The sequence below is a fragment of the Callorhinus ursinus genome, unplaced genomic scaffold (genome assembly GCF_003265705.2).
Source record: "Callorhinus ursinus isolate GAN/ISIS: 27379988/994484 unplaced genomic scaffold, GSC_fseal_2.0 scaffold10, whole genome shotgun sequence".
Lineage (NCBI taxonomy): Eukaryota > Metazoa > Chordata > Mammalia > Carnivora > Otariidae > Callorhinus > Callorhinus ursinus.
The window spans coordinates 77,420,128-77,444,772 of NW_027397072.1; the positions used below are offsets into that span (position 1 = coordinate 77,420,128).

A 24,645-nucleotide genomic window follows, 5' to 3' on the forward strand; every position below is an offset into this window, starting at 1 on the left:
GCTCTTTCCTCTGAACGTTCAAAAGACCCATCTACCTCCTTCCACTTTGGCAAAACACACGGCCTTATCTGCAAGCCAATCTCAAACTGTCTGCCTCTGAGCACCGGCCCGGCGACCACAAGGGGGTTGGAGGGCCACTGAACCAGTGCTTCACAGGAGGCCAGGAGTTCCCTTCTCAGGCCTGATGTCCCCAGAGATTGGAGGCGGCCCTCAGGCCCTCCCCATGCAGCCTGCTCACCTTCCAGGTCTTTCCCTTCTCCCATGTCCACCAGTGGGTGGGCTCTTTTGCCAGACTGCCTGGGCTTCAGTCCCGCCTGGCCATTTGGTATCTGTTATTCAACCTCTCTGGGCTTCTCTTTCCTTATTTTGAAAATGAATTAAGCGGGTTTTATATGCATTAAATTGTCAACTGCCTACATTGTTGTCTGGCATGTAGTAAAGTGCTCAGTAAAAGCTACTCCGATGACTATACATGATGTGATTCTGGTGCTATGATTTCTGCTCTCTTCACTCTGCTGGGGCACTCTTCTTTCCCTCCAGAAAGGATTATCCAGTGTGGAAACAGATTTTTTTTTTTTCTGCATCCTGAGTTTCATGATGCCTCTGGGGAAAGGGGAAGTTTCTAGCAAAAACAGTTTTGGGGAAACTGATGTAGGAGAAAAGTATCCCAGGCAGGAACTCAGAAAAAAAAGATTTCTTGAAGGGGGGAGAGGGGGACTTAGGGAACTGGGGGAGAGTAGAGACTGGAGAGAGGTCCCCAGGACAGAAGGCCTGGGGTGGAGCATGGAGGAAACCTCAGGCAGGTTGTGGGGGGCTGAGCCCACGTCCCCCAGGGTGGCAGAACCCAGAGAAGAAACGTTCTTGGGGTTTCAACAGTGGGTCTAGGATGGCCGCACCCTTCCACCCCTGAGGCTACATGCGTGGGCAAACCACTAAAGATGTCCCTGTGTGTTCAAGAGGGCAAGGAGGTGGTGGAGGGGAGCCCCCTGAGGTCTTGGGGCACCAGAGGGAGAGAAGAGGAGACGAAGCATGAACAGTGACCATGCAGCAGGGAGTGGATGTGATGAGTGGCCCCTTTGTCATCATGGGTGTGTGTGAGTGTGAGGGAAGGGAGGAAATGAAGATGAGGAGGAGGCTGTGGCCAGAGCAGGAGGTGGGGATCAGCCAGGTGCAGCCTGTGGGGAAGGTCCGAGGTGGGGCAGGCTGGGAGCAGGTGGGCACTGGGGGACATACTGTCTCTGTCTTGACAAAATGGCTAATCCCTCTCAGAATCTTTCTCTGGTTACCCCTACCCACCCCCACCCCCTGCCACGTGCACTGGGGCTCCTTTGAATACACGTAGTGCCCAGGCTGTCACCATCCCAGCCCTGATCTCCCTGTTGACTCAGCTGCCGCCTCCTCTAGCCTGTGACTCATGTTGGGGCAGGGACAGGGTTGTCATTGCTGTCCCAGTGCCTGGCACACAGTAGGTGCTCTGAACCTTTGGGGTATGGCCCTACTGAGCAAATTTCTCCTCTCTCCAGCTTTGACCTGGCTGTGGAATAAATAAATCACTCTTAGGAGCAGTTCGGCCAGGCAGGCCTTGGGTCCATGTCCCTCCCCCTGGGACGGGGAGTGGGAGCATTCCTGTTTCCATTGAGTCCTGGGGATCAGCCTCCCATTGCCACTGCTCCAACCCCCATTCTGGCACACATCACTCCTTTCCTTCTCCCCGGCTTTGGGGATGCTGTTGGAATTGCCACTTTGCATACCCCCCCCCCCCCCCCCCCCCGCAGCTAGCCTTGGTTTCCCCCAGCGCAGGGCAGGCCCTGCTTGGCACAGGAAATGCCCTCTGCCCTCCCTGGAACACATGACTTTCGATTTTCCTTGAACACAGCACTTTGTGACTTTGGCGTAAACTTCAGACGCAGCCCCCTTTCCTGTCTTCACAACAAGGAAATAAGTTGAGTTTCAGAGAAACCAGCTGCTGAGAGCACACCAGGCCTTCCGGCCCTGGTCCCTGCTTGGCTTGGGCCTTTGTGCAGCTGCTGGCGGGCCCAGGTGAGTGGCCGCCTTCCGGCCTTCTGCCCCTGTCCTGTCACCACAGCCACACTCCGGGGGACTTGGGGCACCTGGGTGGAGGGTGAAGATTCTGTGGGTATGGCCTACTTACCCTTTGCCTGGGCATGTGAGGGGGCGGTAAGCCACAGGGCCTCAGGAGGGGGGCTTGGGCTGCAGAGATAGCCAAATTAGTTTCTTGGGTCTCAATTCTTCATCCTTCAGAACCAGCTGTTTGTTGACGTTGGGGACCAGAGACCTGTAGCCCATTTGCCTCGATATCATCTGCACATCTCCAGGTAAGTCATCCTGGATATGGAACAGCACCTGGCCACCAGTTCCATGGGTAGCCTGGGTCTGGTGGAGGGAGACGGAGTTAGGAGGCCACTGGGAAGGACCAGGAGGGGTATGGCCCTACTGAGCAAGGATTGCTGTAGGATTGGATGGGTGGTGTCCAGGTGGAAGAGGAAGCAGACACCCCTTGGGGCCACCCTGAGGGAAGCAGATTCCCTGCCAGAGTGTTAGCTGAGTGGTCGTGGCCGGAGGACACAGAGATGCCTGCTCAGTCCCTCGCTTCCTGCTGGGCCCCATCAGGGTGACACCCTTGGCTCCAGGAAGCAGAGAATCTTCCAGAGAGAGCAAACATGTGCTCTGCCCCCTGCCCCCACCAGCCCCATAAATATGAGGGTGGCTCAACAGGACTGTGAACTTGAACAACCAAGTGCAGATGATTCCTATCAGGGGGCCCAGGACAGGCTTGAGCCACTTATAAGGGAGCTCAGGTTCAAGGGGGACCCGGAAAGGTGAAGGAGAAAACAGTCTGCATCCTGCTCAACTGCTGTGTGTCCTTGGCAGGTTGCTTGGAGTCTCTGAGCCTCAGTTTGTGCATCTGTTAAATGCAGAGGCAGATATCGGCACCTTGGAGGTGCCTGGCTCTTGACTCTTAGGTAAGAGGTTGGGAAAAATATCCCAGGCAGGAAAGAGTCTCAGTAGGAAGAAACAGGGTTCCTGTGGTGAACAACTCAAGATGCGCGTCATTACTTCTGTCTCAGCCCGGGTAGTGAGCGCAGAGTGGGTGCTTAGTAAAGCTTTGCTGAGAGCTTAGGGCCAGGGACTCCTGGCATGAAAAATCTTTGGGTGCCACCTAGGAAGGCTCTTCTCGGTGCGATACTTCCTTTCCTTTTTGTGCCTGTCCTCCTGCCTCCCACACGCAGCCCTGGCAGGGACACGGGGCCAGCAAGGACACAGCCTGGACGGTGGTAAGTGTACGCTGTAGAGCCAGGCGGCCTCGATTCGAGTCCTGGCTCAGCTACCTGCTCTGTGTGCTGTGGGACCTTAGGCAGGTCACTGTACCTCTGTGTGTGTCAGGTCCCGGGTCCACAAATCCTTCACTCACGGGGTGTGGATGAATAGAGTTAACCCTTGAGCAACACAGGGCTTAGGGGTGCCGAAACTCCACGCAGTTGAAAACCTGCATATAACTTTTGACTCCCCCCAGACGTAACTGCTAAGAGCCTAGTGTTGACTGGAAGCCTTCTGATAACATAGTCTAATACATACTTTGTAGGTTATATGTGTTATGTCCTGTATTCTTATAATAAAGTAATCTAGACGAAATAAAATAGTATGAAGAAAATCCTAAGAGAAAGACATTTATTGTACTGTTAAAAATCTGCGTGTAACTGGACCTGAGCAGTTCAAACCCGTGTTGTTCTGGGGTCAGCTGCAGATCTAGAGTGCCCAGCACATAGTAGGTGCTTTCTGAGCACGTTGCTGTAATTCTAATTGTCACTACTAGCTCTGGGAGGTCAGGCTCTGGACTTCGTTGCTTCTGGAGACTCTCCTGGGGCTGCAGCAGCCAGACCTCTCCATGTCGACCCCTCCCTGCACATCCGCCCACCCAAAGCGCAGGGTCAAGGCTGTTGTTCTCAAATGGAGCCAATTTTGGCACCCCCTGTGCACCCCCCCCCAGGGACATTTGATAATGTCTGGAGATATTTTTGGTCATGCCTCAGGGGGTCTTGTTGGCATCTAGTAGATATAGGCCAGAAATGATGCTAAACACCCCACAATGCACAGGACAACACCCTGCTGTCCTCCCGACTCATCATCCCACCTCTCCTACCCCCGAAGCCTCTCCTCATCTCCCTTTTACAGTCACAGAGCCTGACACCCAGGCTTCCAAGGGGAAGCTCCTTGTTGAGCTCACGTGGCCCTTAAAACCAAGGCAGCAGGGGTTGGGTGGGGGGGACTGTTATCACAGCATTGTCCAGTGGATCAGTGGACACTTAGCAAGTCTGCTGGATGCAAGGACCTATTCCAACCCCACAACAGCCCAGCACTCTGGGCCCTGACGGTCAAAGGAAGCTCAGAGTGCAGGGACACCTGCCAGCCTAGGGTTCGAGCCCCAAGGGATACAGCTCAGAACGAGGGATTCCATCCCCTAAAGGACATTCATTCTCCAGAGTCGTGAGAGCAGGCTGCTGGGTCAGACACCTGCGTTCAAATCCTGACTGCCACACGATTTTGAACATGACATTAACCTCTCTGAGCTTCAGTTGCTTTAGCTGAGGAATGGGGCTAACAGTTCCTATTTAATGGGAGTTGAGGCAGGGTTTAGATTAAGTGGATGATGCTCACAGTAAAGTCCCCGGCACAGAAGCTGCTGCTGTTGTTACCTGTTTGACACGTACTTATTGGGAGGAAGCAGGGGCTCTGGTAGAAAACAAGGCAGCCGTAGGCTCTGCCTCGGGGAGCTCAGCCTGGTCGCAGACAGAGGAGTCAACAGACAGTGGTCATACACGGCCATCAGGGCTGTGATGTGGGGAGGTCGGGCCCTGGGACAAGAGAGGAGGTTCCTGACTCAGCTTGGGGAGGGAGGGGTGGAGATCATGGAGCACTTCTAGGAGGAGGGGACAACAGAGGGGACGGAAGCATATGGCCAGGAGAAGGGTGTGGGCACCTACTATGTGCCTTGCTGGTCAGGGTTGGGGAACGAGACAGAATCTCCACTCTCACAGTGCTTACATTCTAGCAGGGGACAAAGGTCCTATGTCAACAAGTTGATGGGGAAATCACATTTTTGGTGGTGAAGGATCATAAAGCTGGGTCAGGGGTATCTCTAGCCTGAAGAAGGGGAGGTGATTTTAGGGAGGGAGGTCAGAGAAGAACTCTTGGGAGGAGGAGGTGGTATTTAAGCAGAGACTCGATTAAAGTGAGGGGTTTTGAGGGAAGAGGGTTCAGGCAGAGGGAACAGACAGGGCAAAGGCCCTGAGGTTGGACCAAACCTGGTTTGATCAAGTGACCTGAACAAGTGACATAAGGAGGCGCATGGGGCTGGTGGGGCGTGAATGAGGACAAAGAAGGGATTGGGCAGATGGCATAAGGACTTGGGGGCTGCTGTGAGGACTTGGGCTTTACCCGAGTGAGGTGGGAGTCCCGGAAGGCTGAGAGCAGCGAAGGACATGATAACACAATGGCAGGCCAGGTGCTGTGCTTGGTGCTTGGTGAGTCTCATCCCATGGAATCCCCGGAATCTCCCGGTGCCAGGCACCGTTGCTCGCACAGTTTTCTAGGTGGGGTCTGCTGCGCTTAACTCACTGCCCAGGACCACGCCACTACTGCACGCTAGATCCCTGATTCTATGGTTGAAATCTGATCCCCTGGCGTCAGGAAAAAGATATGAAGGAACCAGTTGCCACCCATAGCCCCATGCCAACTGCTGTCACTGTGACTTAGAATGTAACCAAGGTGGCATTTTATTGGCTGAAATTGCTTGTGCTGCCTCTATTGGTGGGCAGAGGGGGGCCCCACCATGATTGTGGACTAGAGAGCAGGAAGTGTGGCTTTAGGGGGGATTTCGGGTCTCAGGCAGAAGATTGGGGATCAGTGAGAGGAAGGATGGGCAGAGAGGGGCCGGGCCCCCATTCCAGCAGTGTCTTTGCTGGGGTCACTGGCTGAGGGCAGCGTATGGAGCCTCTAGGCCTGGCTGGTGCAAATCCCACCCCCTCCCACTGAGTCCGGCTGGATGGGCTCATTCCCTCTGTAGTCTGACTGTCCCAGTCTCCCCTCCGGGCTCTCACAGTGGACATCTAATTGGGGCTTTTGATGCTCAGCGTATGTTCTGTGGAATAGTAGACCCTCAAGGCTCTGCCACATAGCAGTGGGGATAAAACAAAGCTAAAACGGTCCTTCCACGCAGGTCTTCTCAGAGCTTTTATTTTTACATTTTTAAAAAAAGATTTTTATTTAATTTAGAGAGAGAGAGGGAGAGAGCACAAGTGGGGGCGGAAGGGGCAGAGGGAGAGGGAGAAGCAGACTTTCCAAAGAGCAGGAAGCCTGACAAAGCTGATCCTAGGCCCCTGAGATCGACCTGAGCTGAAGGCAGACACTTAACTGACTGAGCCACCCAGGCGCCCTGAGCCTTTATTTATCTATTTATTTTAAGATTTTATTTATTTATTTTAGAGGGGGGCATGGAGGGTGAGGGGTAGAGGGAGGGGGAGAGAAAGAATCTCCAGCAGACTCCATGTTGAGCACAGAGCCCTAACGCAGGGCTCAGTCTCACAACCCTGAGATCATGACCTGAGCAGGAACCAAGAGTGGGACACTTAAACAACTGAGCCACCCAGGTGCCTCTCAGAGCCTTTAATATGCTCATATGCTTCCCACGGCTTTTGAAAATGTGTTTGACCACCTGAGCCTTTTTTCCTTTGAAGTATGTTTGGAGTTTCAGATCTCTCTGGAATAGATATAACTGAACCCTACCTTTACTCAAGGAGGATGCTTGAATGGTGGAATTTCAGGTAGATCCTTCTGACCAAGAACCACAGGTTTCTTCCTTCTCTTCCCAGGGCCTGGGCTGTGAAAACAAGGCTGGTGTCCCCTCATCTCTCAGTGGAGCTGTAAACTCGGGGAAGGCCAAATGAGGATCTCTGAACTCAAAGCTCATGGGGAGGCTGGATGGGGTCAGGCCGGGCAGGAATGGGGTAAGGGAGTCTCATGGTGGGCTTGTCTCTTCGGAAAGCCATGGAGTCTGTAGGGACAAGACTCAGGATAGAAACATGTGATCTTCCCAACCACATCTAGTCCCATCAGGAGGCTGCACACTGGCCCAGCTCCTCTGAAAGCAAAGGGTCCATGCTGGCCTGGCCCACAGCGGTGCTGCATGGACAGATGTTCCAGTCTCTTGTCCCCCTGGCTCTTCATCTTCTGCCTCCTTTTGTCTACTTCTTCTGGCCTCCTCAGCATCTCTGGTACCTGGAAAGTTGGTCACTCCGGCTCTCATCCCCTGTCTTACTAGTGAGGACAGCCTAGAAGGGCACAGGAAGGCAAAAGCAGACACGGGGCTGGCGAACCCCTGGACCCACCTGCTGTGCAATGTCGTGTTATTATCCTGCCTCTTGGATGCTTTGGCCTTTGGTCTGAGATGGCCAATCATGGCTTATGGCCCTGGACTGGGCCCTAAGGGCCAGTTTCTCCCCACCCCCCCCCCTTCTGCACTAACCCTGTCTTTGGCTACCCAGGTTGCACCTGTGGCCACTGTGGGGAGGAGCTTCTCAAACTGTGTTGTCGACAATTTCCTGCCACAGCTTCCTGCCTCAGAGACCAGCTTCACTACCCCCACCCCTCCCCACAGCCCCTGGACAAGCCCCCATCTTGCTGCCTGGTCCTGTGTCCTGTGTATAGGGAGCAGTTATACAAGTCTGTGAGGCAGGGATGGCTGGATTTGGGAGGATGGAGAGGAGTAGGGAGGGTGTACTCAGTAGAGGGCACTGCATGGATAAAAGTATGGAAGTGCATTTGAAAGAAGGCGAATAGCACAGCCCACCTGGAGCAGAGGGAAGGTTGAAGAGTTTAGTTAGATTCAGTGAAGTGGGCAGAGGGAGCCACAGTAGGTTCTTGAACAAGGGAGGCCTCGGGGTAAAATTGCCGAGAAGCAACTTGCAGACCCTGGAGCTCAGCTCATGGGAAACAAACTGTGGGGTTTAGCCAACCGCAAACACCATGTGAGTTAGATCTGGATCTCAGGTTTTATTAATAGACACAGCAGGTGGAGATCAAAGGAGGTGATACCAGCATAATCAGACCTCAGGAGAGAGATCTGGACTAGACAAGTGGGCATGGTGGCATGTTTATAGCCATAGACAGAACGTCCCAAGTAAGAGGACCAGAGCTGGGGAAGGAGACAGAGCAGGAACGGTCAGAGAGGGAGGAGACACGTCAGGGAAGGACTGGGGAGAGCCAAGAGGCTCAAGCAGGAGGGAGGGGTCACCAATGTCCATCACTCAGGGGACGCAGCGTTGAGGGCGGCATTAGGTGCTTGCCTCGTGCCCGCCAGGCGGTGATATCCGTGCTTCCTCTCTAGCCTGGAGAGCATCCTGATGGGGGTGGGGAGCAGACTGTGAGGCTGGTGAGGGGGTGGGAGTCAAGAAAGTAGAGCAGGAGTGTAGACAGCATTTTCTTTCCTATGTCGTTATTTTTACTGTCTGGTTTGTCTATACTTTCCAGTTCCTTTCGTTAAAAAATGATGGTATAATTTACATAAGGAAAATCCACCCATTTTAGTGAAAACTTCTGTGAGATTTGACACATGCATATAGCTGAGAAACTACCATCTCCATCAAAATATTGACTATTCTCCCCAATCCCCTCATGTCCCTTCTAGTCAATCCTTCCCCTTGGCCCCCAGCCTTTGGCAACCACTGATGCATTGTTTCCCACTGATATGGTTTTGAATGGAATTAAAGTTTGTGGCCTTTTGAGTTCAGCTTCTTTCACTCAGCGTGATGCCTTTGAGATTCATCCATGTGTTGTGGGCATTAGCATTTCCTTCCATTTTGTTGCTGAGTGGTATCCCATGGTAGGGATGTACCACAGTTTATCTATTCATCTGAGGAGATAGATTTGTTTCCAAAATTTGGCAGTTGTGAACAGAGCGGCTATAAACATTTCCTATGTAGGTTTTTCTGTGAATGCAAGTTTCCATTTCTCTAGGGTAAATACCTAGGGACATTTTTGACTCTTCAACACTCTGATGGAATGACCTGCATCTCCAGGTGGAGACGCAAATGTGGTCCCTGATTAATCACTTGCCTGTAACTGTTGGGACATCCAGGAATCCCCTTAAGCCTGGCCTTCCCAACCCCAATGTCAGGAGCAATCGGGTTAGAATGCAGATTCTTGCTCCTCCTCTGGCTACCCCAACCCAGACCTCACCTGATTCCCATTCCAGTATCTTCCTCTCAGTCCCTGTGCCCATCCTAGCCTGTCCCTGGACACCCAGAGGGAAATGCAGCCTTTCTCAAGCCACAAAAGCCTTCTTTGAACCCCCTGCTTACATTTGCTTAACTAAGAAAGGCACCCAAGGATCTTCCCCTGAACACAACCTATGCCTGGGTGGTCTTGCTGGGCCCACCTTAGAGAAATGTCTGGAAGTCGTTATGGGGAGATAAGTTTTTTCAGTATTATATAAAAACTTACAAATATACAGCAAAATGGGAAGAATTAGTTGTATACCCATTAACCACCCCGTTAATTCTATAATTAATATTGTTATATTCCCTTTGTCACACGCAGTTGATCCTAATATTAGCAGATTCTGTATTTAGCCTACTTTTGCCAATATTTACTTGTAACCCCCAAATACTTGAGGCCCTTTCATAGTCATTCAGGAACACATGCAGAGAAGCAAGAAATTTGAGTCGACTGACTGATGTGCATATTCCCACTGAGGTCAAACAAGGGGACACTCCTCTGCCTTTTCTCATACTGTAAACAAGTGTCCTCTATTTGGTGCCACATTTTTGTGCTTTTTGTTGGTGATTTCACTGTTTAAATGGCAGTGTAGTGCTGATGTGCTGTCTTGTGTTCCTAAGTGCAAGAAGGCTGTGATGCGTCTTCTAGGAAAAGTATGTGTGAGACAATCTTATAGTTGTAGTCCTGTTGCCTGAGCAGTCAATGTTAATGAATCAATACATATCAAGTTGTGTCTTTAAGCAGAAACAGGGTTATATACTGATCAGGTGATGAAAATGTTGTGACCAGAGACTTGAGGAACTTAACCTTGGATTTCCTCTAGGAGCAATCATTTAGTATCTGCTAATTCAGTGTTTGCAATAACTTTACAGAACTCCTCTGAATAGTAAGACTTGACTGTATCTGTCTACCTATCTGTCCACCCATCAGTTGATGTTATTTTTTGGATGCTTTTCAAAGTAAATTACAATCATCAGTATCCACCAGACCTAAATATTTCTGCATACAGATTGTTAACTAGCATTCAATATTTTTTGGTTCTTTTTTTAACTGAAGAGTCCAAATACACTGAAATGAACAAATTTTAGTACATTCTTTGAGAAATTCAGACACCTGTATAATCAATTCAATGCTTATCAAGACACCTGTCATTATGGGGCGCCTGGGTGGCTCAGTTGGTTAAGCGGCTGCCTTCAGCTCGGGTCATGATCCTGGGGTCCTGGGGTCCTGGGATCGAGCCCCATGTCCGGCTCCCTGCTCAGAGGAGAGCCTGCTTCTCCCTCTCCCTCTGCCTGCCACTCTGCCTACTTGTGCTCTCTCTCTATATCTCTGTCAAATAAATAAATAAAATCTATTAAAAAAAAGATATCTGTCATTATACTATAACCCCAGAAAGTTCAAAACAGATAATTTTGGGTTATCTGTCTTACTAGATGTTTATCTAAATATCTTTAAGTCCTTCTCTCCATATTGGATCATACTTTTCTTTTTTTAAAAAAAATATTTTATTTATTTGATAGAGATAGCGAGAGCAGGAACACAAGCAGGGGGAGTGGGAGAGGGAGAAGCAGGCTTCTCCTGAGCAAGGAGGCAGGCGCTTAAAGACTGAGGCGCCCAGGCGCCCCGGATCATAATTTTCAATTGCACATCTCATTTTATTTAGTGGCTGTATTAAAGTTCACATTGGAATTAAACCCTAATGTATTTAACCAATTTCTTATTGATGGATGATATTCAGAGTAATTTATACTTTCTAGAAATTTGTCCGTGAAGGCAGAGGGGGCAGGGCAAAGGGGAATTTCTAAGGCCGAGGGGACTCCATGGGAAGGTTAATAGAGTAAGATTCTTTTGAGGAACAAAGCTTGTTCCAGCTTCAGAGCCTTTGTTGTTGCTGTTCCCTCTGCGTGATGTGCTCCCTTCCGTGATTTTTGAAAAGCTGGCACCTCCTTATCCTTCAGATCTCAGTTCAAATGCTACCTCCTCAGAGAATGTGACAGTGGCCTCTTCTCTCTCTTAGTATCATTCTATTTATTTCCTTTATGACACGGACCTCAGTCTGTAATTATTTCTGCCTCTTTTCTTGTTTAATGTATCCCCCAGACTGTTGTCTTCAGAAGGGCAGGACCATGTGTCTTATTCACTCTTATCTCCAGTACCGGCCTGAAACACAATAATTCAACACGTGTTTGGGAAATGAATGAATGGTTCCAAGTGCTGGTGGGAGTGTCTGGGCGCTTCGCACAGAGTCTCTGAAAAGTCAGGGGAGGGTTGGGGAGTCTCCGATCTGAGCCCAGCAGGCTGGAACTCCTCTCCAAGTTGATTCTGGCATAAAGCAGGCTCTGCACGACAGGCACGGATGCCCCTCAATGCGGCCTCTCTCCCACTATCTCTGGGCCCAACGGACGTTGTTCAAGAAGGCAAGCCGAGACCCTGATGTGCTCTCCATCTCTTTCTGAACGCGCAGGGTCTGGCGAGGCACAGGGGCGGCGGCGGCGATGCCGGACCCCGCGGCGCACCTGCCCTTCTTCTACGGCAGCATCTCGCGCGCCGAGGCCGAGGAGCACCTGAAGCTGGCGGGCATGGCCGACGGGCTCTTCCTGCTGCGCCAGTGCCTGCGCTCGCTGGGCGGCTACGTGCTCTCGCTCGTGCACAATGTGCGCTTCCACCACTTCCCCATCGAGCGCCAGCTCAACGGCACTTACGCCATCGCCGGCGGTAAGGCGCACTGCGGCCCCGCCGAGCTCTGCGAGTTCTACTCGCGCGACCCGGACGGGCTGCCCTGCAACCTACGCAAGCCATGCAACCGGCCGTCGGGACTCGAGCCGCAGCCTGGGGTCTTCGACAGCCTGCGCGACGCCATGGTGCGCGACTACGTGCGCCAGACCTGGAAGCTGGAGGTGCGAGCGCGGAGCCCTCGGGGGCGGGGCCTGGGGCGGGGCCTGGAGCTGGGCCTGGGGACGGCTGGCCCCCCCGGAGCCTGGAGAGCCTTGGTGCGCGGGCAGGGGAGAACGGCCGTCTTCGCCAGCCTGTGCTTTGCTGTGCCACGCCAGATTTGGAAGCCGGAGGAGTGGGTGGGGGCGGGACCTAGGAGGAGTCTTCGGAGGGAGGGGCCTGAGCGATGCTTTGGTGCACGTCTATGCTGGACCGGCCTGTGGAGGTCGCGCTGGGCGGGGGCTGGGGGCCGGGCCTGAGAGGATGCTGGGGGCGCTGCCAGCGGGGGTGGTGGGTGGTGGTCTTCCACAGCCTGCAATACACGAGCACCAGGGTCAGATCGTCAAGCTGGAGATGCGCTTGGGGCCGCCTGTAAGGAGGGGCCTGGGGCGTGGCGCTGGATGGGTGAAGGATTGGAGAGGGATCGTGGAGATGAGGGGCTGGGGGCCGGCTGTCCCCCGCAGCCTGAAGGACTCACCCTAGGTGCGCCTAGGGTGAAGGGTTTCACGGGAACGGTGGCAATTAGGAAGGTCCAGGAGATGAAAGAGGCTTCCTCTGGCTGCGCACTTGGCCCCTTGGTGACACTTGGTGACAGTTACAAGTCTCCTCGATCCTCCCTTCTTTAGGGCGAGGCCCTGGAGCAGGCCATCATCAGCCAGGCTCCCCAGGTGGAGAAGCTCATTGCCACAACAGCTCACGAGCGGATGCCCTGGTACCACAGCAGCCTGACGCGCGAGGAGGCAGAGCGCAAACTCTATTCGGGCTCCCAGACTGACGGCAAGTTCCTGTATGTGGGGCTTGAAGCTTGGGGCTTTGGGGTGGTGAGGCTGGGGCTTGTTGGCCGGAATCCTGGAGGCTGGGGCAGACCTCAGCGTGCAGGTGGGCCATGAGGGGTGCACCTGTGCTAATATGTGCAAGGCGGTAGTGTGTTTCTGAGTGTGCGAAGGGACATTATACGGGAAGAGATCTGCAGTGGTTAGGACTCCAGAGCTGGGCTACTTCCCAGTTGGGGATGCTGGGCAAGTAGCTGAACTTCTGCCTGCTTCGATTTCCTCTCTCCATTCAACAAATATTTACTGAACACCTACTATGTGCCAGGCACCATTTCAGGCACTGAGGGACATGGCAGTGAACAAAACAGACACAAATCTCTGTCCTTGTGGAGCAGGAGGACAAAAGTGATGAATCAATGAAATAGAGCCTGGGTGGGAAGCCAGGCTCTGCTACTTAACCAGCAGCTGTCCCCGTCCTACCTCAGCTTTGACCTCTTTTATGTCTTAAGCTTCCATGGAAGATTCCCCAAGGAAAATTGTGCAAACTTTCTGTAGAGTTTATGACAGTTAACTGGTCTACTGAGGTAAGAGGGGAGTCAGGAGAGCCAGGGCCAAGGGCTTTGACCAGCTGTGGGTGCCTTGGATGTCAAGCTTGAAGTCACAGAGGCAGGTAGGGCCAGCAAGAGCCACAGGAGGCTGATGCTGAGGGAGCTAGGATCGGGTACAGTGTAGAGACTGAGCTGACACTGAGGTTCAGAGGCAGTTGGATCAGTGACATTATTAGGGACAGTGACTCACGCTGGCCAATGTCAAGAGACCAGAAGCAGCTACTTTGAGCCAGACTATTGGAAATTTAGGCAAGGCATGCTTTGGACAGAGGCTGTTGTAGATTCTTCTTGTGGTTCCTGTAGTCAAGAATTGCTTTCTCAGTATGGAGATAGTTAGGGGGCTAAAGGTCAAAGCTGTAGGCATAGAACCTGGCATGGGGCAGTGGGGAGGGAAATACCCCTGGTGGATCCTGATGCTTGTCACAAGCCAGAATGGGTCCAGTTCTGAGATAAGGGTATAGGGTGTGATAGAAAGATGCATGCCACTCAGGCCTGGAATTAAGACCAGGGCCACGCTTGTTCTTGACCTCAGTTCAGAGCTGCTGAAGAATGGCTGGAATTTTACCTCATGCTGTTTGCTGTCACAGCTTTCTGCATAATTGCAGGATTTGTGGTACTGGTTGATTCAACTTGAAAAGAAACCTGACCCCTGCAAAGGGCCTTTAACAGGATATTGTTAAGTGTTTCCTAACTTCTTCTGGATCACAGACCCCTTTGGGAATGTTTCTGAAGCTGAATCCCTTTTTCTCTCTCTCTTTCTTTAAAAAGATTTTATTTATTTGTCAGAGAGAGAGAGAGAGAGAGAGAGAGCACAAGCAGGTGGAGTGGCAGGCAGAGGGAGAAGCAGGGTTCCCCCTGATCAGGGAGCCCGATATGGGACTCGATCCCAGGACCCTGGGATCGTGACCTGAGCCAAAGGCAGATGCTTAACTGACGGAGCCACCCAGACATCCCTGAACTCCTTTCTCAACCCAAAACATGTTTATCCCAGAGATTTTGCGTACAGCTCTAGGAGATCCTAGTTGAAGCTGATCCTCAGCCCCGGAGCCCTTTTCAGGTTAAGAACCTCTGATGTAGTTCAGTTGTCTCTTTTTACATGTCAGGAGCCTGAGACAGAGGATCAGTGACTTGCTCGGGGTGGCACAGATGATCATGTGACAGAGTTGGCTGTCGGTCCTATTAGCAATTAACTGAGTCAGAAATGGATTTGAATCCTGGCTCTACTGTTAACCAGCTGTGCAGGAGATGTAATCATATGCCTCAGTTTCTTCATCTGAAAAATGGGCACACTAATAGTACTTACCTTGTGGAGGATGCTGTAAAGATTAAGTGACAACTGTGTAAAGAATTTAGAACCAGTATCTCAATAAATGGTAGCTCTTATTTTTGTCACTATTATCAGGTTCCCTATATTCGGAAGTAGAGATCCACATTGATTTCCTAGCTGGTACTTCTAGCTTAAGTTCAAGTTTGAACAGCAAGGACAAAGAACTGCTATCACCTACTGGGTTTTTGGTAAATAAAGTAGAATTTGTGGCATGGAAATATATGTGGTGACCACACCCATGTCTTTGCCTATGTGGTTATTATGTGGGAATTGGTCACTCTTCTTTCATGAACTCACATATCTCTTTCCAAAAAGAGTTTGCCAGTGAGTACTGGCTGTTGAGTTTCTGCTCTCTGTTCAGAACTTCAGGTTTTGAAGTTTGAGTAATTAGAGACCGTAACCTCCAGGCTAGCCCACCAGTCTAGTTATTGAAGTGCTTTCCTTTCTGTGGGACTTTTGCATTTTAGTTTGTTGTGGGCTCTCTTCTTTGCCCTTTGGTGCTCCCCTATCACCTTGTACCCTGGTTTCCTAGCTTTTCAGGTCTCATTGACTGCTGTGGGCTAGCCTGGGAATAGTATCATCCTTCACTGCCTTGTGCTCTGGGGAACTTGCTGCTCCTCTGTACCACCCTCAGGTTTTGCCATGGCAAGTTAGGGGATCTTTTCCCATCCCTTTGGTCTAAGGAAGGGCTTGATTATAAGGTGAGCTCACATCTCTCTTGTTTACCATTGTATCCCTGCCCTAAGAACAGTGCCTGGCATGTGGTTAACACTCAGTAAACATTTGTCCAATGAATGAATATCCATGGGCAGGGCCCAAGCCCTGTCAGAGAGTTTACAACACCTGCAGGCCATCCTGAGGCCTCTTTCCTGCTGCCTGCCATTAGCCAGCTCTTCTGTACCTCAGTGCAAGTCCCAACATTCTTGGTCAGCTGCCTACAACTTGTTCTACAAGGCCTGAGACCCCCAGGACCAACTGCTATCCATTCTCCATTGGAAATTTACACTTAATTTTGGCGTAGAACCTTGTGCCGGTGACTTGAGACAAAACTGTTTTGTGGGAGATGTTGATTGGTTTCACTGTGGGATGAGAGGGTAGAAGCATCTGGCTCTAAGTGTGTGCATGCGTGTGCGTGCGCACGTGTGTGTGTGGTTAGATCAGTCTGTGTATGTGGAAATGTGTGTGAGTGGACAGGTTCTTAACACACAAAACCACCATCTTTGAGGGGCTCAATTCCCATTCATGGACAAGGAAGACTTGTTTATTTATTTTAGCAAATTTCTAGCAGAGGACAATCAAAGGTCTCATTCTGTCAAAGGTCAGTCTGTTACAGTAACTAGTGGGTCTGTTGTGATGATGAGGTGACTTGTTCTGATTTGTGCAAAGGTGCCCCGGGAGCTAGCCATGGAGTTGTGCTTACCTTTGTTGTTCTTCATGTAAAAATGGCTTTCTCTCCCCCAAGAGAATACTTTTCAGTCTACTTCCATAGACTTGTGTGTCCTCTGTGAGTGGCTGTGTGTCCACCATCAATGGCCAAATATCACTTCATGGATGGCTAAGTATCCCCTGTGGATGGTTGAGTCTGAGTGTCACCTATGGAAGGCCACATATTCAGCCATGGAGGACCAGGTGTCTGCTTGTGGGTGGCTCAGTGTTCTCCCCTGGATGGCCAAGGGTTCAGCTGTGTGTGGCTGAGTATCAGGCTATTTGGGGCTGAGTGTCCACTGTGGGAGGGACAATATTCCCTCCTCCATGGATGGTCACATGTTGGCTCTCGGACAACTGTGTCTCCCTGTGGACCCTGCCATTCTCCTCTCATTCCCCTTCCCCACCCCACCCCACCCCACCAGCCTGTTACCAAGAAGTCTGGACGTTGAGTGGGGCCTGACCTTGGGGCCCCTAGTCCCTGCCACTTCCCTATGAGACTATCAGGAGCAGAGCCCATGGGTGTGTGTGTGTGTGTGTGTGTGTGTGTGCGCGCGTGTGCGCGTGTGCATGTGTGTGTGTGTGGAAACTGGGACCCAGCAGGGGGTCACCACAGGAAAGGCCCAGGTGATTATAGGGGTGATATCTCTTCCTTCCCCCTGCCAGGTTGAGGCCCCGGAAGGAGCAGGGCACTTACGCACTGTCCCTGATCTATGGGAAAGCTGTGTACCACTACCTCATCAGCCAGGACAAGGCGGGCAAATACTGTATCCCTGAGGGGACTAAGTTTGACACGCTCTGGCAGGTAAGCTTGCCCAGCCACCTTGTGGTTGGGGGGTTGCTTAGGGGCCCGAGGAAGAGAGGAGCCCTGGCCCTGAGCCCACCTCCCTACAGCTGGTGGAGTACCTGAAGCTGAAGGCGGATGGGCTCATCTACTGCCTGAAGGACGCCTGCCCCAACACCAGTGCCAGTGCAGGTGAGGGGGGTGGCGGGGGGCGGGGGGTTAGTGGGAGGCCCCATGCCCCACCGCTCACTGTCCCTTCTGCTCCCCCAGAGGCTGCTGCACCCACACTCCCAGTCCACCCATCCACATTGGCCCATGTGAGTTAGCGGGCACCCCAGGGTTGGGTCCTGAGGGGTGGAGCTGGGCAGGTGGGTGGTGGGTCCTGTGCCCAAGGCAAGGCTGGGGTGGAGAGTGGGGCACCCCCAGCACTGCTCAGAGGATGTGGGTCTCAGGGGCTCGGTGCCCCCAGCTCAGGGTCCTGCTGACCCTTGCTGACCTCATGACATTTAGGTTCCCAGACGGATTGATACCAGCTCAGATGGGTATACCCCTGAGCCAGGTGAGCTGGAGGTGTGCGTGTGGGGTTCATGCCAGGCTGCGGTCAAGGTCTCTGGCTGGGCTCTGGGCTGGGGCAGGGGAGGGATATGGGCCAGGCCTGACTTGGTTTGCCCCGTGCATACACTGTGCCTATAGACGTCCGCGTGGGTGTGTGTCCATCATGCCTGCCTGTATGCATGTACATGGGGGGCACGTGGACATGCTGGGGAGTACCACCTGGGCCACAGACACACATTTGTCCAGTACCTACTATGTGCCAGTCACGCTTCACGCTCACGCGTGTCTGCACTTCTAGAATGTTTCTGATATGCCAGATGATGTAGTCATGGCAATTATTCTCATTTTACAGATAAGAAAGGAGGGCAAGTAACTTAATGAGGTCCTGCAGTTCGGCAATAGTGGAGCCGAGATTTGAGCCCGGGCAGGTGGGCTTTAGAGCCCGTGTTCCTGAAATGCCTTGCTGCAGACGCTAATGTGTTTGACGTGTAGATGCAAGCCTGTCCATGTGTGTGCGCAGAGAACATACACGGTTGCATGTGCACGCAGAGCCCCATCCTGGAGCCCTGGTAAACATGGCTATGTGGTGCATCCACAGACCCGGGTAGGGTCAGACATGCCAGTGAACGCACACGCACAGATGTGTGTACTCCAGCTGGCACAGTAACAGTTACTCATGTAGACATGCCTTTGGACCTCATCATACACAGAGATGTGGGTGCATATGTGTGAGCACACAGGGGCACATGTGGCTACACGGGCACAGAGACCCACATGTCTATTTAGAGTCCATTTGGACGTGGCTTCCCAGCTCACCCACAGTTGGGACCAGGAGCACACACGAGTGCACACATGCACATGCGCACACACATGTACCCATGTGCCCGGGCATGCTCTGGACGGTGCACCGCTGTCTGGGGCATGTGCCGTGTGGGTGTCAAGGTTGCCATGCGCTCCTTGTCACCCCATCCCACGCCTTCATCCTGACTTGGGAGTGTGTGCTTGTGTGTGTATGCGCCCAGCACGCCTAGCGTCCTCAGAGAAAGCACAGTCAATGCCCATGGACACGAGTGTGTATGAGAGCCCCTACAGTGACCCTGAGGAGCTCAAGGACAAGAAGCTCTTCCTGAAGCGGGAGAACCTCCTCATGGCTGACATAGAACTTGGCTGTGGCAACTTTGGCTCAGTACGCCAGGGCGTCTACCGCATGCGCAAGTATGGCCGTCCCTGCTGTGGTTTGGGGAAGCACTGTGGGGGGTGGGCAGAGGGCGGGAGTGGCCTCCCCAGGCCTTGGGGGCTGGAGCCAGGATGCAACGTCCGTTTCCTGGGAGACAGACCCTGGGCCAGGAGACTGCATGCTCGGGGTGTCCTGGGAGGGCTCAGGGATTGCACCTGAGAGTGTGGGAGAGGCAAGCCCGGGACAGGGAGAGGTGGGCCGAGCTGCAGTTGCAACAGAGACCTCGCCCATCCCAGGGCAGCTGCAGAGAGGCCCCCCTTGTACCCTTGAGCTGACCGCTCCCCAGCTACAGGCAGCCCCTGGGGAGGGTGTAATGTTGAGGTGTTTTGTTCAGGGAGGGGTAGTTCTCAGTGAGGAACTTGGCTGTGAGCTGTCCCTAGCCGACGCTCCTGGCAGCTGAGGAAGAGTGTGCCTGGGCCCTGAAGGGAGAGCCGGGTGGCCAACCACAGTATCCACCACATGTGTCTGGAGGGAAGAGAGGCCGGTCGGGTGGGCATGAGGGGCTGAGCGGGGCCCGGGCTGACTCAGGTGCGCGTCATGGCAGGAAGCAGATCGACGTGGCCATCAAGGTGCTGAAGCACAGCACGGAGAAGACAGACAAGGATGAGATGATGCGTGAGGCACAGATTATGCACCAGCTGGACAACCCCTACATCGTGCGGCTCATCGGCGTCTGCCAGGCCGAGGCCCTCATGCTCGTCATGGAGATGGCAGGCGGTGGGCCCCTGCACAAGTTCCTGCTCGGGAAGAAGTGAGCCCCCGGGGTGGGCTGGGCACGTGGAGCTTGGGGGCCTCACAGGCTCATCCATCCAATGAGCACACACTTGTTTTCACTGACTCCTGCCCCCACCCCCGCACACCCTGACGCCCACACTCACACCCACAAGGCAGAGCCGTTAACAGCAAGATGTCCTCATGCCTCCAACTCTTACCCTCGTAGACACGATCTTTTACACTCACTGAGGCGTGGGCCCATCACCTCCCATCCCCACTGGTGCACGTGTTTGTGGTGTAACCTGGCTCACACAGTCAGTTGTTCCACAGGTGTTTACTGTGCAATTTCTCTGTAATTGGGACTATTACCAGCCCTTGGGATTCATCAGTGAACAAAAGAGACAAAGATCTTTGTCCTGTGTTCTGGTTGGCAAGAGAGGTTTTCAAGAATAATTATAATACAACAGAGAGTATGTTGGACAATAAGTCCTATAAAAAAGATGATTAGGAGTGTCAGGGTGGGAGATGAAAAGTGAGAAGCTGCGGTCTGTGTAAACTGAAGGAGACAGCCAAGTGCAGCTGTGGGCAAGAGTGGTCTAGGCTGGGGGCACGGCCAGTGCAAAGGCCCTGAAGTGTGCTTGTGCCAGGAGTAGTTGAGGAACTGTGAGGAAGGCCCCGTGCTTGCAGCACAGTACGTGAAGAGGAGAGGGGGAGCTGATGTGGTAGGGAGGTGATGGGGCAGATCATCCAGGGCCTTGTGGGCCATGGGGAGACCTTGGACTTTTACCCCAAGTGAGGTGGGAGCCCTGGGAGGCTCTGAGCAGGGGAGCTGCTTGGCCAGACCTGACTTCTGTGTGGGGACAGACCATGGGGCGTTAGGGCAGAGGTGACTATTCTGGTCCCGGCTAACTTTTGGTCCAGGCTAATGATGATGAGGGCTGGGCCCTGGTGGCAGAAGCAGAGGTGGAGAGAAGTAGGAGGATCCTGAAGGGATTCTGAAGGCGGAGCAGCCAGGGAGTGCTGACAGATTGGAAGCTGAGTGTGAGACAGAGGAGCTGATGGAAAGGCTAGTGCTCTGGCCCAGGTAAATGAAAGGAGGTAGCTGCTGGAGAAGAAAGGGGACAGTGGGGAGAGCTGGTGTGTGTGTGTGTGTGTGTGTGTGTGTGTGTGTGTGTGTGTGTGTGAACAATCAGGAACTTAGCTTTGTCTTTTTTTTTAATAGATTTTTTTTTTAAGATTTTATTTATTTGACAGAGAGAGACACAGCTAGAGAGGGAACACAGGTTGGGGGAGTGGGAGAGGGAGAAGCAGACTCCCTGATGAGCAGGGAGCCTGATGCGGGGCTCGATCCCAGGGCCCTGGGATCATAACCTGAGCCGAAGGCAGACGCTTAACGACTGAGCCACCCAGGCGCCCCTAGCTTTGTCTTTATTATTTTTGAGATGCCCGTGAGACATCTCCCCTAAGGGCATATAGAGGATGCAGGTCAATGTGTAAGTTTGGGAATCATAGTATGTGGGAGAAATGTAAAACCTTGAGACTAGATGAGGACAGAGGTTTTTGCCTTTTTTGTTCATCTCCCCACCATATCCCCAGCCCTATGCCTGGCACACAGCAGATGTCCAACAAGAACACATCCTCAGGTGGGTCAGAGAAGTGGGCTTTGCCCCCTTGGGAACTTGGGCTGTCCCCTCTCAGCTGACCCTGCCTTCCCCTGTACCCCAGAGAGGAGATCCCCATCAGTAATGTGGCGGAGCTGCTGCACCAGGTGTCCATGGGGATGAAGTACCTGGAAGAGAAAAACTTTGTGCACCGTGACCTGGCGGCCCGCAATGTCTTGCTGGTCAACCGGCACTACGCCAAGATCAGTGACTTTGGTCTCTCCAAGGCACTGGGTGCCGATGACAGCTACTACACTGTAAGCCCCCGCCCCTTTGGCACCCAGGTGGATGAGGTTGGTGGGTGGAGGGTCCCTGAGCCCTGCCCTGGCAGCATCTCCCCATTCTCAGGCCCGCTCGGCAGGGAAGTGGCCACTCAAGTGGTATGCGCCTGAGTGCTTCAACTTCCGCAAGTTCTCCAGCCGCAGCGACGTCTGGAGTTATGGCGTCACCATGTGGGAGGCCTTCTCCTATGGCCAGAAGCCCTACAAGGCAGGCGTGGGCAGAGGCGGGTAGGTGGGTGGGAAGGGGTGTGTGGGTGAGTTGGCCCCCGTTACTCACATTGTACTTGGCTCTGGCTCGAGCAGAAGATGAAGGGCCCCGAGGTCATAGCCTTCATCGATCAGGGCAAGCGGATGGAGTGCCCGGCAGAGTGTCCACCTGAAATGTATACACTCATGAATGACTGCTGGATCTACAAGTGAGTGCCAGTGGGTGGGAAGCGTACCCAGCTGAACTGACACCTGGACCTGGGGCTGGAGGTCATGGTGCCCAACAGTCCAAAACATCCCACCCAAGACTCGCCCAGTTCACAGCCTTTCCAACCCTCGGTACCTTTACTTTCTGCACCTATACCCAGTGCCTCAACACACTGACCCTAGAGTGCTCTGATGGACCAACACCACACCACCACCTCCTGTAGACATCTAGTGCTCCAGCATCTAAAACGTCTGTCCCCCACCAGCCTACACTCAACACATTCTCAAACAAGTCAGTACTCTTTTACCCAAAATATGGTACCAGTGGTCAGGGCATGGGATAATACTCCAATCTAATTCCTCAGTCCCCCACCATCCAACATTCAACACCTATTTACTCTCACAGGCAACCTCTACAGCAACCTAAACACTCAATATATTCAAAACCTCCACCCCTGTCTGGTGTTCAAAGTCAACACTTGAACACCCCAACTCCTAAAATCATCAGTATTTCAACTTCTCATCAGAAGATAGGCAACATGCACCCAAAAAAGCTATTGTCCTACACTGAGCCATGCAATGCATGGATATTCTAACATTTGATACCTTTCCTATCCCAGCATCCATTATTCCACTGACCAACACCTATGACATTGACACCCAAACACCTAAGCCACCTGATTAAATAGACACCCTATTTATGATAAATAATAAATGATCAGTCCATCCAACATATGTTAACCTGGCCCCCATTGGGAAATACTCAGTATACCAACACCCCAATACTGAAAGAGGCTAGCATCTTTAATAGCCTAACTCCCCACTAGCTGAACCCACTGTCAATGCTCCAATGTTCTGCTAGATTAGGGGCAGCATCCTTGCACCCATATAAGCCCGCACCTAGCACCCAATATACTGGCCCTTGGCACATGTGCAGTACTTCAGCATTCAATATCCCAGCTCCCGTTGGTTGATAGTTGTTACCCCGACACTCAATGAATTCAATTCCCTAAGTCTTCATCAGTTAACACTCAACAGATGGTTCCCCCAACATCCTGTATGTCGGCAGCTCTTCTATTACATGGTACGGCAACACCTGAATTCTAGTCCTCTTATATTCAAGAAACCTCTCTATGACCCCAAAGTCCACACCCTGACAACCCCACTGATTTTCTGAGCCCCCTTTGTGTCTACTCTCCAGCCGAAGCTGGGTTGTGGGCATGTGGTCAGTGGCATGGATCTACCTTACCCCCACAGGTGGGAGGACCGCCCAGACTTCCAGGCCGTGGAGCAGCGCATGCGGGCCTACTACTACAGTATGGCAAGCAAGTCTGAAGGCCCCCCAGGGTGTGGAAAGGGGACTGAGGCTGCTTCTGTCTGAGCTCCAGCCTGCCTTGGGGTCTGCAAGCTGCGATGCCCCAGCTTCAGCCCCATCCTAGGACCTCCAGTTTGGCTGAAGTCAGTTCAGCTCCTCTCCCCAAACCAGCTGGGCTGTGGTAGGGCAGGCAGCTGAGGCCTCAGGCTCATACCGATCTAGTGTTCCCCACCTGGTCACCTGTCCTCTTTGGCTGGAGGAGGGAAGGCCCTGGGAGGGTGGGATTGTATAACCTGCTCCTGGGCTGGTATCTACTGGGCAACCCTGAGCTGAGGGTGCATTGCTTACAATAAGGACCCTCCTTCCTCTGGGCTCTGAAGCGGAAGACTCCAGGAACTCTCAAGTGGCAAGACCTCAATCATTGTAATAAACTCAGCTTCTCTCTTGTTTGAGTCCCTCATCTTTTCTGGGGCGAAGAGGGGGACCAGGAAAGGGGCTGGGTCATTGGAAGGGGTCAGTGAGAAGTACCTGAAAACAGCTTTTCTTGGTGGGCCCAGGCGTGGTCCCCAGGGCCTTGGGGTCCGGTCTTCCCACTTCTCCGCCCTGAGGACATCTTTGTACAAGTGAGGAGCTATGGCAGAGTCGGGAACTGAGACAGGTGCACCGCTAGGCCTCCGCTTCCCTGTCTTTGTGGATTGAGTGAGGTGAGTGCTTTACATGCTGGTTGCTTGTTAGCATCACCTGGAGGGTTTTTTTTTTTTAAGATTTTTAAGAATTTATTTATTTGACGGAGAGAGACACAGTGAGAGAGGGAACATAAGCAGTGGGAGTGGGAGAGGGAGAAGCAGGCTTCCCGCTGAGCAGGGAGCCTGATGCGGGGCTTGATCTCAGGACCCTGGGATCATGACCTGAGCCGAAGGCAGACACCCAACGACTGAGCGAGCCACCCAGGCATCCCATCACCTGGAGAGGTTTTAACAAATGCCAACCCCTCCCCCCACGCCCCACGCCCCAATATTGGTGCGTCTTAAAGTGTCTTCAGGTGATTCTATCACCCAGAACGCTACTCAGCTGCCCCGCCTTCCTCCCTGGACACAGACAGCCACAGCTGGGATCTTCATTACCTGGTGTCCCAAGTGCCGGCTCAGTCCTACTGAGAAGTCCTGTCCCCTGCCTCTTGCTGCCTCAGTTTTCCCGCATGGAAAATTGGTATATATGCTGCCAAAGCGAGCACTCCCCACATGGAAAATTGGATGTTGGAGCACAGAACCCAACAGGTCGAGTGAAATGGAGCCAGGCTCCTGTGTTTCTTTTCTGAACTTGCTC

The 24,645-nt window shown here is 52.7% G+C and overlaps 1 protein-coding gene across 3 annotated transcripts; it reads left to right on the forward strand.

The window, feature by feature from the left end:
- Positions 1 to 1,883: 1,883 nt before the first annotated feature.
- ZAP70 (zeta chain of T cell receptor associated protein kinase 70) lies at positions 1,884 to 23,765 on the forward strand. Of its 3 annotated transcripts, XM_025868957.2 has the most exons (15): positions 1,884 to 2,040; positions 2,263 to 2,336; positions 2,893 to 2,984; positions 11,759 to 12,191; positions 12,852 to 13,012; positions 17,025 to 17,163; positions 17,253 to 17,334; positions 17,413 to 17,459; positions 17,653 to 17,701; positions 18,720 to 18,912; positions 19,479 to 19,685; positions 21,374 to 21,566; positions 21,658 to 21,798; positions 21,894 to 22,006; positions 23,262 to 23,765. In XM_025868957.2, exons 4-15 carry the CDS (start codon positions 11,790 to 11,792, stop codon positions 23,383 to 23,385), a joined length of 1,851 nt encoding a protein of 616 aa, XP_025724742.1. In that variant the 5' UTR covers positions 1,884 to 2,040; positions 2,263 to 2,336; positions 2,893 to 2,984; positions 11,759 to 11,789; the 3' UTR covers positions 23,386 to 23,765. The 3 variants fall into 3 exon arrangements, with proteins under 3 accessions (XP_025724742.1, XP_025724741.1, XP_025724740.1); XM_025868956.2 differs by lacking the exon at positions 2,893 to 2,984; XM_025868955.2 differs by lacking the exons at positions 1,884 to 2,040; positions 2,263 to 2,336; positions 2,893 to 2,984 and adding an exon at positions 3,134 to 3,293.
- Positions 23,766 to 24,645: the final 880 nt, after the last annotated feature.